The 17,737-nt window shown below is 38.1% G+C and overlaps 1 protein-coding gene across 3 annotated transcripts in view; it reads left to right on the top strand.

The window, feature by feature from the left end:
- ATP8A (ATPase phospholipid transporting 8A1) overlaps nt 1-17,737 on the top strand; it is a 200,294-nt gene that overhangs the window by 126,543 nt on the left and 56,014 nt on the right. For all 3 annotated transcript variants that reach the window (XM_089099369.1, XM_089099370.1, XM_089099368.1), the window contains exons 10-12: nt 2,869-3,006; nt 6,210-6,362; nt 9,741-9,938. In XM_089099369.1, the coding sequence (XP_088955495.1) occupies nt 2,869-3,006; nt 6,210-6,362; nt 9,741-9,938 (489 nt within the window). The remainder of the gene's footprint in view (nt 1-2,868; nt 3,007-6,209; nt 6,363-9,740; nt 9,939-17,737) is intronic.

The following is a 17,737-nucleotide window of genomic DNA, read 5'->3' as shown; positions in this document are numbered from 1 at the left end:
TTTTTTCGTAAGTGATGAACATCCAGGTTATATTTATTTCGAGAATCAAAAAAGTAACTAAATTATTTTCTGGCTTTTATTATCGGAAAACGTTGTTTCATTCTTATCAGAGTTTTCGCTTTCTTTTATCATATATTGCGCAGGTGACGGTCTATCGGATATTCTTTCCGAATATATACTAATTTGTCCTAATTTATTTCACTGGCTGAATCTTATTCTATTTTTTTTTTTTTTTTTTTTTTTTTTCAAAGTTTTCCATACGACATAGAATCACTTGAAAGCTATAGGCTAGGTCCATGGAAATATTAAAATCGATACACATCGCTAGTGTGTAACAGTATGTACAACAATTAATCATTTATAGACAAGCATTGAAAATTAAAACAAATAGAAGATAATTTGCTGTCTTTTTTTCTTTCTAACAGTCATTAAACCTTCCAGCATAGTTATTACGTAAAGTTAGGAGTAAAGCAAACTAATAATTATAAGTCCTATTATAAATAGCAAAAGAAGATGTAATTGTAAATAATTATGAGAAGCATCTGAAAGTAGCAAATGCAATGACTGTATAACCTTAAGGCCAACAAAGTTGGTTAAATATTTCATCATGATTTTTCAGTGTACCTGAGATTTAGAGAATAAACCTTGATCAGATGTTTCATGAATACACAAATTTGGTTTAATTTCTTACAATGTTGGTTTTAATATTAGCTTCAAACTATTTAAATAGAGGGAGTTTTTTTCCAAGCTACAATCTGAGCCCCTCCCACATTAAGAATGATGACCATCATGCTAAAAGCTAGTTCTAGCTGTCTTTAGTAAAAATACTGGAAAATCAGTTATACAGAAATATAGCGTGTATTTATGATTATTATCTATTTGACGTGGAGCAGATACTACGACCGAGTCACCATTAATATTTCTTGATTACACCTCCTCCCTATTTCATGTGGAGCAGATACCGTGACCGAGTCTCCATTAATATTTCTCGATTACACCTCCCTATTTTATGTGGAGAAGATACTATGACCAAGTCTTCATTAATATTTTTTTATTACACCTCCTCCCTATTTTATGTGGAGAAGATACTGTGACCGAGTCTCCATTAATATTTTTTGATTACACCTCCCTATTTTATGTGGAGAAGATACTATGACCAAGTCTCCATTAATATTTCTGGATTACACCTCCTCCCTATTTTATGTGGAGAAGATACTGTGACCGAGTCTCCATTAATATTTTTTGATTACACCTCCCTATTTTATGTGGAGAAGATACTATGACCAAGTCTTCATTAATATTTCTGGATTACACCTCCTCCCTATTTTATGTGGAGAAGATACTATGACCGAGTCTCCATTAATATTTCTTGATTACGTCTCCTCCCTATTTCATGTGGAGCAGATACTGTGACCGAGTCTCCATTAATAATTCTTGGTTACACCTCCTCCCTATTTCATGTGGAGCAGATACTGTGACCGAGTCTCCATTAATATTTTTTGATTACACCTCCCTATTTTATGTGGAGAAGATACTATGACCAAGTCTCCATTAATATTTCTGGATTACACCTCCTCCCTATTTTATGTGGAGAAGATACTATGACCGAGTCTCCATTAATATTTCTTGATTACACCTCCTCCCTATTTTATGTGGAGAAGATACTATGACCGAGTCTCCATTCATATTTCTTGATTACACCTCCTGGCTATTTCATGTGGAGCAGATACTGTGACCGAGTCTCCATTAATATTTCTTGATTACGTCTCCTCCCTATTTCATGTGGAGCAGATACTGTGACCGAGTCTCCATTAATACTTCTTGATTCCACCTCCTTCCTATTTCATGTGGAGCAGATGCTATGACCAAGTCTCCATTAATATTTCTTGATTACACCTCCCTATTTTATGTGGAGAAGATACTATGACCGAGTCTCCATTAATACTTCTTGATTACACCTCCTCTCTATTTTATATGGAGAAGATACTATGACCGAGTCTCCATTAATATTTCTTGATTACACCTCCTGGCTATTTCATGTGGAGCAGATACTGTGACCGAGTCTCCATTAATATTTCTTGATTAGGTCTCCCTATTTCATGTGGAGCAGATACTGTGACCGAGTCTCCATTAATACTTCTTGATTCCACCTCCTCCCTATTTCATGTGGAGCAGATGCTATGACCAAGTCTCCATTAATATTTCTTGATTACACCTCCCTATTTTATGTGAAGAAGATACTATGACCGAGTCGCCATTAATATTTCTTGATTACACCTCCTCCCTATTTTATGTGGAGAAGATACTATGACCGAGTCTCCATTAATACTTCTTGATTCCACCTCCTCCCTATTTCATGTGGAGCAGATACTATGACCAAGTCTCCATTAATACTTCTTGATTACACCTCCTCCCTATTTCATGTGGAGCAAATACTGTGACCGACTCTCCATTAATATTTCCTGATTACACCTCCTCCCTATTTTATGTGGAGAAGATACTATGACCAAGTCTCCATTAATGTTTCTTTATTACACCTCCTCCCTATTTAATGTGGAGAAGATACTATGACCGAGTCTCCATTAATATTTCTTGATTACACCTCCTCCCTATTTTATGTGGAGAAGATACTATGACCGAGTCTCCATTAATATTTCTTGATTACACCTCCTCCCTATTTCATGTGGAGCAAATACTGTGACCGAGTCTCTATTAATATTTCTTGATTACACCTCCCTATTTTATGTTGAGAAGATACTATGACCGAGTCTCCATGAATACTTCTTGTTTACACCCCTCCCTATTCTATGAGTTTACAATGTACAATGTATATCAGCCTATTAGCTGTATCTAGACTTTCTTGTTAAGGATTGGAAAGCAACTTACCATAAAGCATCAACGGCTTTGCAGTTCAGAGAGGAAAAGATTGCAGAAGCCGCCAACTTGATTGAAAGGAACCTAGTTCTACTTGGAGCCTCAGCAATTGAGGATAAGCTACAAGATAAGGTTTGACTCTTCATTTTTTATTATCTAGGATAGGGACATACGAAGGGAAGGGGAGGAGGATTGTGGTCCGAGCCTCTCTGAAATCCTAAATTTTCCCAAGTTTCTTGGCCCTTCCAATTAGAATTATAAAATTAGTTTTTCAATATTGTCCCCCCCTGAAAAAGTTTTGCGTGCGTGCCTGGTTGAAGAGTGCTAAGTTTCACGGGAATTTGTGTTCGAGATATCCTAGGTCAATGAATCTTTCAGGAATTGTATCTATAGTCAAAATTAAGTTTGGATCTTAGGTTCGTCTTTGATCCAAAAATCACCCAACATAAGAGGGAAACTAAAGATTGGTTTTTGGATATATGGAATAGTTGTAAAATATGGTATTCCAAACTTCTAAGTCTTGGGATGCATTAGAGTTAGAATGTTTATCTGAAGTAGAAATATAATCAGTGACTAGCTGAAGTGATCGGTGTAGGTGAATAGAACATTGATCAATGATCAGTGAATAGTAGTTACTAGCTGAATTTAAGATATTGTCAATGACAAAGGCTAAAAATACGGTAAATAAAAAAATAGTATCGGAGATTTCCGTTTTATTCGTTGTAAAAATAGTTTCCTAATGATTTAGGGAAAATAATTTCCCTAAATTATTATTTACCATTATGCCCCTTTTGAAGAAAAACCACCGTCGATTATACAACATTTTAAACTTATATTTTTCTTTTTTTTCAGTGTATAAAGTGCAAAAGTTTTGATAAAATTTTCATGTAAAGTTTGCGGAAAAACGAGCTGATATCATACATTTTTTTAAGCCAATACTTTGCACAAGTGGCCAACTTTTCCCTCATTACTCATATCTTGTATTGAAAAAAATTTAAACGAAGAAAAAGGTCTTAAGGTTAAAAACCATAACTTAAATCCAAATTTTTTCTTTCATTTCATAAATTAGAATGCATCGGTCGTATCCTTACCTTTGTACCAGTTAGTTTTTTTTTTCGTTAACTCATTTGCTACTTAGATCTTATGCTTAAAAATTTAGGATTTAATTTAGAAAGGGTTTTTGCTAAATTTTGGCTGATTTTGAAAAATTTCTGCCGAAGTTTTGGCCTTTGGCGAAAATTTCACCAATTACCGAAAACTTTGAAAATGAAAAATGCCCCTCCCCCCCCCCTTCGGGACGCCCCTGGTCATAACCCTTGTAGCTGTTGATTCTTTTTCATTGCTGTTTTTTTCATTGCTAGTCATTGGAAGTCATTTGGTATTTGTATCTTCTGCTTAAGAACTTTGAAATAAGAAGTCTTGTCCATGACTTTTTTCTTAATTTTACAAACGAAAAAGCGTTGGTAGTGTTATAGCCCTTATACCAATTGGTTCTTTTTATTTGGTACTGGTACTCAGTTCTTTCAGATCTTTTGTTGAAAAAAAGCCAAAAAAGAGTATTTTTCTGTTTTTGTTTTATTTTACAAAATGAAATACATCGGTCGTATCATAACCCTTGTACTAATTGGAACTTTTTTTGTTACTGGTACTCAATTGCTTCTCATATCTTTTGATAAAAAAATGAAAAAAAGTCTTTTTCCGTGGTTCTTTTCATTTTACAAGTTAAAATGCGTCGGTCGTTATGCGTTAAATAAATACCAAGTTAAAATGTTAAAAAAAATTAAACCGAGTTAAATAGTTAAAATGCGTCGGTCGATAACCCTTGGTCTTTTTCCTTTGTCATCGGTTCTTTTTCTTTGCTACCAGTACTCCATTGGTACTCATATCTTTTGTTTAAAAATTCTTGAGATTGAACGCAGCTTAAATAATAATACTTCTTTAACCTGAGACTTAGGAAAATAATCACTTATTGCATTTTTACACAAGCTTTTTTAATATTAAATAAAAAAAACAAGCTTTTTTAAGTGAAAGTAAGGAGCGACATTAAAACTTAAAACGAACAGAAATTATTCCGTATATGAAAGGGGCTGTACCCTCCTCAACGCCTCGCTCTTTACTCTAAAGTTTTTTATTGTTTTGAAAAATAAAGTTTTTGACGGAGTCAAACTTACGTAAAAAAACTCCCTCATTTCATTAGCTTCAATATTGTTTGTGTGATGAAATGAACTGTGAACTTTGGTGTTAATTAATAATTACTGGTAACAAATTGCCAAAACCTTTTGGTAGCACAGTGGATTGATGCTCTGCTTGGCAATACGGACCTAGGGATTGATCCCCGCTGCGGCAATGGGCGATAGGCTTACTATTTATTCATAAAAAAGGCCTAGCAGCTGAAACACGGACTTAATGCCATGGTTAACACCGACTTAGTGCCGTGGTTAACAACGACTTAGCGCCATGGTTATCACCGACTTAGCACCATGGTTAAAACCGACTTAACGCCATGGTTAACACCGACTTAACACCATGTTAACACCGACTTAACGCCATGATTAACATCGACTTAACACCATGGTTAACACTGACTTAACGCCATGGTTAACACCGACTTACCGTCATGGTTAACACCGACTTAGCGCCATGGTTAACACCGACTTAGCGCCATGGTTAACACCGACTTAGCGCCATGGTTAACACCGACTTAAGGCCATGGTTAACACCGACTTAACGTCACGGTTAACACCGATTTAGCGCCATGGTTAACACCGACTTAGCGCCATGGTTAACACCGACTAAGCGCCATGGTTAACATCAACTTAACGCCATGGTTAACACCGACCAAGTGCCATGGTTAACACCGAATTAACGCCATGGTTAACACCGACTTAGCACCATGGTAAAAACTGACTTAGCGCCATGGTTAACACCGACTTAACGCCATGGTTAACACCGACTTAGCGCTATGGTTAACTCCGACTTAACGCCATGGTTAAGATTGAATTAACGCAATGGTTAACACCGACTTAACGCCATGGTTAACACCGACTTTGCGCCATGGTTAACACCGACTTAATGCCATGGTCAACACCGTCTTAACGCCATGGTTAACACCGACTTAGCGCCAGCAATGGTTCTGGTGGATCTTTCTCCTTTATCGTAATAAATCACTAGTGATGATAAAGTCAAACCTTGGTTGGTCTTTCGGTACTTTTTAGACATGTGTGTTAAAAGTTTGCGGGGAGCTCTTTCTTAACTGTTGTGCAGTGAAAAAATTTTCATTTTTGAAATAATATTTTTTACTAAAATTACAGACATATTTGTAAATTTCATTTTAGGTACCTGAAACGATAGCATCATTGCTGTTGGCTGATATCCATGTGTGGGTTTTAACTGGGGACAAGCAAGAAACTGCCATCAACATAGGCTATTCATGTAGACTTTTGACTCAAGGAATGCCTCTACTTATACTCAACGAAGATACTTTAGACGTAAGCTTAATTTTTTTTCCGTTTTTTAACTACTTTTTCTGTTTACTTTTTTCTTAACTATTTTCTACTTGCTTTTTCCTTACTTTTTTGAACTACTTACTTTTTCTACTTATTTTTCCTATGTATTATAAATTTTAGCTAAATAGTTTTTTTTGTTTTTTTTTTACTCGTTTTGAATAAGGAATATCCACATTCCTTTTTTTGACACAGGTCGGTTGAGAGTAGGTGATCAATCTCTTGTTTAGCTTCCCTGTGTAATCTCCTGTTAATCTCCTGTTTAACTGACTGTTTACATTTCCTTCAAGGATTTTTCTTTTAGGAAAGCGTATCAAAATATGCATAAAAGTGTTTAAGTACCATTATCAGTAATTTTGACTTAAAGTATAAAATTGCATATTTGGATATCTCATATGTGTTTGTTCTATTTAAAGAGGGGTATGCTACTGGCAGCCAGTGACATAGTCAATGGAAACAACTCCCCAGGAGGGGGCATTTGATCACCTCCTACAATTTGAAAAATTACATCCCCCCCCCCCCCCAAAAAAAAGAAATTTTTAATTGACGCCACTGAAGGAATTCCTAATTATTATCTGCTGCACCAGGTGACATTATGTCGATATTCATTTAAAATATACTTGTACTTCTTGTACTTCTACTTTTTATACTTATACTTATCTTATACTTAAACTTTTTAATATAGTACTGTAATTCTCTCTTCCCTCCCGATGATGCAAACAAAATTTGGAAAATGTTTGCATTTTCTTTAGTAAAGTTGAAAACTGTGCAACAGTTCTTTAGTTAAATATAGGCAAAGAAATATTAGACTAAACACGTTAAAAACGTACTGTGATCCTCCGAAAATAGAATCATGGCTACGTTGCTACCAGTAGGACTCTCAGGTGAATAATAGCCTCTTAATATCTGAATGAAAATCTTTGAATTATTGTTTTTATTACGATCAATAGTTAAAGGTGTGCCAGCAAAATGATGGTTGTACAGTAAATATTCGACGCCTAGAGTCTAACGTTAAACGTCTAAAAGTGTTCAAAAAACGCAGCTATTGGAAACGTTCTTGTTTATTTTTTTAAGTGTTAGCAGAAGGTTTATAACAAAAGAAGTGTAATTTTTCTGCAATAGTTATTGGCTTTTGTGCTAAAATTACAGACAATTTTTAAAGAAGTAAAACATGAGATTTTTTATATTTATTTTCTATTATGTATGTATGTATTCTGTATGTATGTATTCTATTATGTATGTATGTATTATGTATGTATGTATTATGTATTCTATTGTATTGTATGTTCTATTATGTGCGTTCTATCGTATGTTGTATATTCTTTTATGCCGCTGAACAAATTTGATTACGCGAATAATTTTTTTTTTATTAAGAGTCCAGTTTTTCTCGTGTAAAAAAAACAACAACAAAACATTAGATCAGGCCACGTCCTTTTGGCGCCGGTAAATACCTTGCTATTTAATCACCAACGCCAAATACCATATTTCCTAAGTCAAAGCTAATGTTGAGAACCTTAATAAAACGCACGTTAATGTTGAGAACCTTGTAAATTAATTTACAAGGTAAATTAATACCTTGTAATTAATTTACCTTGTAAATTAATTTACAAAAAATCCAAAAGATTTTTTTTCCGGATTTTGAAGTTTGTTTCCTACTTATATTGCGCATTTTCTTGTCCCATGTCACATTTCAACCCCTTCAACATGAAGAACAACAGTAACAACTTGACCAGGCATTAGGTAGCAAAATGATTCGTGGCAACGTAGCCAGAATTGTATTTTGATAGGGGTGTAGAAACCATTCTGGTTTCTCTCCCGTTAACATTCCACGCTATTTTGCAAAAATAGCGTGGAATTCAGAACTTCATGCATGCTTTGTTGGCATCAGTAAACATCTTTTGTTAACCAATTGAAGGAAAAAAGAAAACATACGCAATAGTCAAAATTTGTCATATGCAGAATTCACTGTAGACTGCACACTATAAAGCTGTAAAAAGTAAAACAAAATTCAGTGATATGGCCTCACTCAACTTAAAGATAACAAGAGAAAAAACTAATAGTAAAAGTGTTTAATACGTAGAACTAAAAAAAAAAAAAAAAAAAAACAATGCTACAGGTGTCAATTTTGTATTTTGAAGTATTTTTGAGCTACTACAGCTGTTTAGAGTACATTTTTGGTAAAAAAAACAACAAAAAAAAACAGGTAACTCTGGGTTTCATGTTGTTTTCCTTGACTACTTAATCTATTAAGGGAAGTAAAATTTGTACACAGTTCGTAACTTGGAGGATTTGATGATTCTGACTACTCCCTCGGTTCATTCAGACCTCGGTCTGGCCGTGACTGTGGGGCGTGCTTGGAACTTGGTTCCTGCTGAGATCCGGCAGTTACGTAAACTTGGTTCTTTTAAGGGACATAAAAAGTTTTTTTATTAAGGGTAAAAATTAGATAGGTTTTAGTTGTTTTAGGATTTTGACATTTTTGGGTTATTGTTTTGTTAGCGTTGGAACCTCGATGACGTAGAAAATTTTTTAATTTTTGATTGAAAATTTTTTGATTGTCGAGTGATAAGGAGGGTCGCTGTTTCGTGGGGACTGTCGGTGAGTTGATCTCTTTTCCATATAGATTTATATTTAGGCTAAGTATGTTTTATATTTATATATAATATAATATATATATATATATATATATATATATATATATATATATATATATATATATATATATATATATATATATATATATATATATATATATATATATATATATATATATATATATATATATATATATCCAAGTTTTAATACTATCTATTGTAAGTCGTTTCCCAAATAACACGCCATTGAGCCCGTTGGGATATTGTTTTCGTCATTGTTATTTTATGGAAATAAATGGAACTTGGAACTCAGAAATGACTTAAGGGATAAGTATGACTAACTGGATTTTTTGAAATCTCAATTGAATTTTTTGGTGAAATCTCAAAATATTCTTTAATATTTTAGCGTATATATATTTTTTTGTTTTATCACGACCTAATTCAGACAACAATGACAGAATAAGACAGAAGTTGACAGTTTTGTCAAGAGACGTCGTGAACATTTGCAAAGCGTTCTAAAAAATAATGTCTACTCTCATGAAATCCAGATCAAATATTACTGTAATTTTACTATAAATTTATATTTGTATAATTGTAAATAATTAGAAGTGTGATAAGTGATCTGTTTATTTGGCTGAAGAGATGCGAGAAAGTTTTTACTCAGGTTTGACTATTCTCTCCTGCGAAATAAAATAATAAGTTGCTGTGTACAATCTAGAAATAATTTTTTGAAAATGACCTACATAATTTAAATGGTTTTGCTTTTCAGGGTACTAGAGAAACAATCATCCGACATCTAACGGAGATTGGTGAATCCGTTGGTAAAGAAAATGACGTCGCTCTTATTGTTGATGGGAAAACACTGACGTTTGCTTTGACTTGTGAAATCCGGAAAGATTTTCTGTCTTTATGCCGATCAAGTAAAGCTGTTATTTGTTGCCGAGTTTCTCCAATGCAAAAAGCAGAGGTAAAAAATATTGTCTATTTAATTTTAAAATTAAAAGTTTCTTTATAGTCCGTGACGTACAAATAGCAGTTCAAATAGGGATAAATCCTTTTATTTAGACAAACAATGATACAAATTCTGGATTTTTCAATCACAAACACAACGACCGTCACCAGGAGTAAACTCAAAATAAACTCGCTGTGTGTGTGTGTGATCGAAATAATATTTGAACCGTTATTTGTACGTCGTGAAAGAGCAGTGTGCCTTTCAAAAATAACTACCACCTATATTTATCTGAAAGCTCGCGAAGCCTCAAATAATTGGGCTTCAAAATGCACTTTTTGAGGCATTAGGCACCCCTCCCCCCATCCGCATAAGTCCTCTTCCATAGTAGCTGATGCACAATTATACATAAATGTACGTAGTTTCATTGAATATCAAGTAAATCAATTTAATTAATTGTGCGAATTATATATGTTTATTTTGTGCTAATTATACGACTGTTTAAAAACCAATAAGCTACCGGAAGTGGCAGTTTTGCCTCTGAAACCAGGAATTTGCAATATATAATTTATTGATCATTTCAAACCGATTGTTTATATTCCAATGTTCAATTGACAACAACTTGGTCCTCCTTGGTACAGCAAAATTCATGTTTTGTGCCAAGAAATGGCAGAAAACCCTATATATATATATATATATATATATATATATATATATATATATATATATATATATATATATATATATATATATATATATATATATATATATATATATATATATATATATATATATATATATATATATATATATATATATATATATATATATATATATATATATATATATATATATATATATATATATATACAATAAAAATTGTATTTTCTTATAATTTCGCTTACTATTACCCCAGGTCACTCCCTTTTTTGTAAGGCGATTCCAGGTCGTTTTTTCTTCTTCTTATTCTTAACTCCCATCCGGCCGGATTGGCCGACTCGGGGCGTCTCCTCTGACAGAACTATGGCAAAGCTTCTTATACGATTCCCTGTTCGCTGCAGTCCGAAGGAGTACCGACAGGGGATGGCTGGGATAGTTTTCCCTCCAGCGCTTGGGAGGTCGTCCTTTTGGCCGGGAGACATCAATCCTTCCTTCAAACACAATTTTTGGAAGTTGGGCTGGGGACATCCGCTGAACGTGGCCTAACCATCGAAGCTGTTGAAGCTGGATGGTCTGCATGACGGTCTGGAAATAGTTGAGCGAAAACATTAGCTGTTCATTTGATATTTGGTCAAGGTAGGGGATGCCAGCAAGCTTCCTTAGGTATTTTGCTTCAAAGGCCGCCATCTCGCGTTTGTCTTCTGCTTTTAAGGTCCATGTCTATGCTCCGTACGTTGCTTCAGGAACCAAAATAGCTCGAAAAAGGCGTGTTTTTAGTTTCAGCGACAGATGTTTGTTTTTCCCGATCGATCGCAATGACTTGAAGCAGGCTGAGGCAAGGGCGAGGCGTCGTTTAATGTCTTTTGAGGAGTCGTTTGTGGACGTCAGCTCACTTCCTAGGTAAACGAAATGTCAACCCACTCGATCTCTTCCCCCTGGATCATAATTTTGCTGGGTTGAAGGCCTGTATCTATATGCCGCGTTACCTTCATGGCTTTTGTCTTGTTAGCATTGATTTCCATCCCAAAGGAACTAGCTGCATGATCAATATCGTTAGCGCTTGATTGCAGTTCCTCTAGTCGTTCGTTTAGGCGATTAATGTCATCGGCGTATGCAAGCAAGTCAAAGAGGTGTCCACTCATGGATGCTCCCGTGTCATTGGGCACCAGTGCCAGTACAGCATTCAGGAATAGGCAGAACAGCGTGGGGGAGAGTAGGCATCCTTGCAGCACTCCTGAAGAGGTTGAGAATTCTTCAGTAAAGCCTTCGCTGGTCTGCACCATGCTTCTCGACTTCTCGTACATGCTCTTGATAATGTCAATAATGTCAGTGGGAATACCATACTGTGCCAGGATGTGCCATAGGCCTTCTCGCCAAATTAGATCAAAAGCTTGTTTGAAATCGATAAACAGCTGGTATAGCTCTTTCCCGAATTCCAGGTATCTTTCCATAATCTGTATTAACACAAAAATTTGGTCTATGGTGGATCGGTTTTGACGGAAGCCAGCTTGATATTCAGGGATTACTTGTCTTGTCAGGTTTCTGATCCGATCAAGGAGAATTTTCGTAAGGATTTTAGCTGGTTGGCAAGTAAGCGAAATGGGTCTGTAGCTTTCGCAGTTACTTTTAGATCCTTTCTTGTGCAAGGGCACTATGCCAGATTTCGACCAAGACTCAGGGAAGTATTTTATTTCCCATACAGCTGTTACTATTTTGTGGTACACATCAACGACGATATCAGATTCCACTTTTATCAGTTCTGACTGTATACCGTCTATTCCGGGTGCCTTATTTGACTTGAGGGATTTGAGTGCGGCTTCTACTTCTGACCTTAATAGACTATAGACTCATAGACTCATTTATTTATAAACAACTATCGTAGCCGTGGCCGAAGCCCCGACTAAATGGCGCTGTTTAGTACATTGCATAAAACTGGTCACTGGCGGTTTAAATAACTGACAAAAAAGGCACGAAAGAATTGCTGTGACGGGTTGTTCGACACTTTGGCGGCACTAGTTGATTTTTATGGCGGGTGTTGGCGGTGATAGGTGCAGGTGGGGGAAGCAACGAACGGTGTTTCTGGGACGAAAGAAGGGACTGCCCAAAATTGCACATTAACTGTAAGCGCCTATCACGCAACGTTGGCAGTCGTAAGGTACTAAGGGCAGCCTCATAAGAGTTGTATTTCGGGCCTAGTATCACTTTCACTGCCCGTTTTTGAATGGCTTCCAGATCTTCACTTAGGTGTTCAATATTATGAGCCTGAGGGCCCCACACAGGACACGCATATTCAAGGATTGGGCGCACATACGTGACGTAAACCGTCTTCAGCTGCCTTTGTGAGAAACCCAGTCGGCGCAAGGTAATTAGCGACTGTAATGCGCAACTACCTTTTTTCACCAGACCGGCGATGTGCGCGCTAAATGAACAGTCATCACTGAAAGTAACCCCGAGAATCACTGAGGTTGAGGTAGTAGGGTACCAAGGAACCGGGCATGAGAGGTCACGCTTAAGCGGATTAAACCTCATGACTTTTGTTTTATTCATATTAAGCTGGAGGTCATTAATGCTACACGCCTCGAGAAAGGAGTTCCTGATCTCACTGCTGAACTGGGGATACACGTCTGACTTTTCAGCAAGATATTTCAGAAGTAGGGAGAGATCGTCCACGTATTTGAATCTGTCTTCAAACTCGAGGATAATGTAGTTAATTACCGCTAAAAACAAAAGAGCTGCCAGCTTAGTGCCTTGTGGTGCGCCACACGTTAGTTCAGCCCACTCAGAGTTTAAGTCACTAGGGAAGAGAGCATAGACACACTGACAGCGGTTACGCAGGAAGTCAACAACTAAGAGCAAAATATGCTTCCTAGCGCCCATCTTTTTGAGGTTATTTGCTGCTGTATAGTGGCGGATCAAGTCAAAAGCCTTACGATAGTCGACTAAAAGCAGGTCAACGAGGCTACTGCCTTTGTCCAACCACTCGGTAATCAGGTGGTAGAGACGTACTAGATAATGCGTCGTACTACTCCCTTTCAAGCAACCGTACTGAAACGGATCTAGGGCTGGCTGAACTTGGGCTAGGAGTTCTCTATAAATAAAAGATTCAGTCACTTTAGCCATATTAGGCGTAATAGAAATCGGACGAAGCTGATTGCAGGACTTCGGGTCTTTGACTTTAGGTAAGACGCGGACGTAGGCTTTTTTCCAAGCACTCGGGAATTTGTGCTCCTTGAACGACTGATTGATCACTGATGAGAGTGGTTTTGCTAAAAACATAGAATATTCTCTTAAAAGTTTAACTGGCAATTCTCCTGGGTAAGAAGCACAGTTGCTTTTTAACTTTTGAAGTTCTTTATACACCGCGAACTCGGATACTTCAACGATTGTATCTTCAGAGACGTCAGCAATGAGGGCTTCGATTTCGGCTTCGGTGAAGGACGGGTGAGTAGTACAGATTGAAGTGAAAAAGGCGTTCACTTCGGCTGATTTTATCAGCGTTTTGTCGTCTTTCTGTATCTTAATTTCACTGGTGGTACGTTTTCCGGTAAGACGCTTGACTTCAGAGTGCCACCTACGGGGCTCACCTTGAAGGAGAGGCGAGACTTTGTCATGAACGTACCTTTTCTGCGCTGCTCGTAACAGTTTAACAATGCGGTTACGAAGTTTGTTTGCTTGAACAATATCCCCACTGCGATGTAACTGGCAGCGAGTTAAGATAAGCTTCTTTAGATCGGGTGTTACCCAAGGTTTGTCAGTATCACTAACAGTTATTTTTTTCTCAGGGAAATGTTCGTGATATTTACATGACAGCAAAGAGTTGAAAGTATCAACTTTCTGGTCGATATCTGTCATAGAGCAAATCTCATCAAAGTCAAACGTCCCAATCCACTGTCCAAAGGAACGAATTGCCTCTTTAGTCATAGGTCGAGTGGTAATTTTTACTTTACGTGGTGCTGGAAAGCCAACTTTGGCCTTCCAAAGAAGTGTGTTATGGTCAGAGTTATGCAACGGACCGAGAGAGAAGGGTACTTCGTAATAATCGGGACTGTTCGTGAAAATAAGATCTAATATACTACCACTGACGTGAGTAGGGATTGAGACAACTTGCTTAAGGTCAAGCATGCTGGAGACCCATGCCTTATTAGTCTGATTGAAATCACCAGCGATTACAAAAGCAGGCGCTGCGTGTCTGCGGCGTAGGTCATCAGTGCAGTTTTGGATATACTGGATCAGTTCTTTTCTGTTCTTTGCACTTTCGGGGTAGTAAACTGCAGCTACAACCAAGCACGAATATCGCTTTGATAGGCGCTTTGGTTTGCATTCGACCCAAATTACTTCATGGCATGATTCACTGGGCTGACTTAGTAATTTACAAGGTAAGTCTTCCCGAAAGTACAGTCCGACCCCACCGCCTCGTCGGTTAATCCCTCGGTCGCGTCTCGTATTAAAAAAACACTTGTACCCCTTGATATGCCCGGTTTCATCGTTAATATCCCAACATTCTGTGATAACAGCAATGGGGGAACTCGTCTGTTTGAGAACTACTTCAAGTTCGTCGGTTTTATTGTTTAGTGATCGGGCATTACATACTAGGATATTGGGAAGTCTGCACTTCGACAAGAAAAACTCAGGTGTTAGGGGGTGGGGTACTTGACAGTGACGATACTGGGTCAGCGTACCACGGACGAAGCGAAGGAGGGATTTCACTAGGAGGGATGCAGTTAACTACTGTCAGAATACGTTCCCTTGCTGTACTGAGAGACCTCGCTCTGTTGTTAGAAACGAGAACAGGGATAGCACAATTTTTATTTCTTTGGCCTCCTCTTTTCCCTCTGTGGCTACGCTTGGATCGCTGTTGACTTGGATTGACATCTGGCGGCTTTCTCAACAGTCGAAAGAGCCTTAAGTTAATGAAAATAAATGGCGCCACTGTCAGACGAGATGAATTCAGTTCGTATAAATCAGCTTTTCCGTACTTTAATGCCATCGTTATTGCACTAATGGAAACTATGACAGTCAAATTTTCGATTATTCATACCACCACAGCAGAAAAGAAACCATGAGAAAATTCACAAATAAAGCTATACTTGTACGACGCTCAGGCTGCTATTTGAGCGCCCTGGAACGCCATCTCCAATTAAACTCCAAATTACAAAATAGATGGCGCCACTGTCAGCGAGATGAATTCAGTTCGTATAAGTCAGCTTTTCAGTTCTTTAATACCATCATTAGTGCACTAATGGAAACTAGGAAAGTCAAATTTTCGATTACTTACACCATCACAGCAGAAAAACCACGAGAAAATTCACAAATCAAGCTATAATTGGACGACGCTCAGGCTGCTACTTGAGCGCTCTAAACGCCATCTATTCAAAAAAAAATCAAAAGGTGGTGGGTGGTGGGGGTGGTTCCTCATCTCTGTGTGCTGGGAACTTTCGAAGCACTTCAGGATCTGGGTTTACTGTGAGATTAAGCTTTTCCTGGAAGTATTCTTTCCATCGATCTCGGATTCCGGCACAAGTAGTGATTTTGTGTCCATTTTTATATAAGAGATCGAGGCACTTCGCTTCCTTGCGGTTTGTCAGCTCTCTAGCACGTTTGAACATGAGGTGTGAGTTACCCCTACGGGAGTCCTCCTCACACTGCCGACATTTTTCAATAATAATGTCTTTTAGTGCTTGGCGGGTTTTCTTCTCAATTTGACGTTTAAGGTTTTTGAATCTATCCTTGCTTTCTCGATCTTGCTTGTTTTGGAGAGTTCGTTTCTCGGTACACATCAATAATCTCCTGGGTAATCCATGGCTTGTCTTCTGCAGATTTACGGCCGAGGACGAGCTCAGCTGTCTCGCATACGGCCAGGCTGCTTTGCGAAACAAGTAGATCGATGTCGGCTGGACTCAGCAGATCAGGTGTTTCTTGCAAGGTCTTTGACAGTCGTTCGTTGAGCTGCATTATGTACTCTTGTCTCGTCTTAAGGTCTTTAAGGGCTTCTATCCGGAATCTTGGAACTTTTTGTTTCGGCTTGACAACGGCCTTTAATCTTAGGCGAAGCGATGACATGGGGAGATTGTGATCACTATCAAAGTCCCCACCTCCTAGCGTCACTGTGTTTGTGAATGAAGATTTCCATCGGCTGGATACCAGTATTTAATCTATCATATTGGCAGTTCTTCCATTGGAGGACCACCACGTAACTTTACTCTTTTGTATGTGCTTGAACATTATGTTTGTGATAAAAAGCTCGTTATCTCGGCAGAAATCAGTGAGTCGTTCTCATCTGCCATTGATCTGTCCGATCGTAAGCTTAACCAGGACATCTCTGCTTCCGCTCTTTTAACTCACCATGATGGCCGTGAAGTCCCCGAGGACTAACACGATGTCTTTCTTTGGAATGGTGTCGACAAGGCTCTGGAGCTGAGAGTAGAAATCTTCCGACTCTTCGTCCGATCTCGATGAATCCGGAGCATAGACCTGCACCACGGAGAAGTTTTTGAACTTGCTTTTGAGTCGGATCATCATTAATCTCTCCGAGACAGACACCACTGATAGAAGAGATTTCCTTGCTGCTTTTGTCAGCAAAAAGCCGACTCCTTGTCTGTGTGTTCCGTCTTGTCTTCCAGAAAGCAGAAGGGTTGCGTCTCCTATCTGTTCTTCGCTGATACCTGGTAGATGAGTCTCTGAGAGGCCGATGATGTCCCAATTATAGCGGTTTGCTTCACGGAGGAGCATGTCTTTCTTTCCTGGTTTCGAAAGTGTCCGAAGATTTAACGTGCCGATTCTGGTTGTGACTTTTGTAGATAAAACCGTTCTAGCGTCCGTTTGTGACAGACTTGTCAAACGTTGCCTTGATTCGTTTCCAACGCTGTTGGCTGTCAATACATCGTTTGCCCCGGATGCGTTAGCTTGTCCGTCGGTTTCCCCGGACGCGGTAGCTTGTCCGTCGATTTCCCCATACGCAGTAGCCCTATTTCGTGTCCTCAGTGATTGCCTAGTCATAATTCATAAAGAGGAGAAGTTTCTTGGCTAGCTTTTGAAGCAACGGCAAGCCAATCCTCTCTGCTTCTAGCCGGGACCGTTGACACCCTCGAGTGTGTCTTCCGCTCTTCACAGTTGTCCTCGCTGGGTGGATCATCCCACTTTGCATCACGGCGTCACCA

Source organism: Artemia sp. Qi Xiang Cuo, chromosome 13, assembly GCF_049724085.1.
Source record: "Artemia sp. Qi Xiang Cuo chromosome 13, ASM4972408v1, whole genome shotgun sequence".
NCBI lineage: Eukaryota > Metazoa > Arthropoda > Branchiopoda > Anostraca > Artemiidae > Artemia > Artemia sp. Qi Xiang Cuo.
Note: the sequence above shows the minus strand (reverse complement) of the source record. Positions and strands in the feature narration are given on the sequence as shown.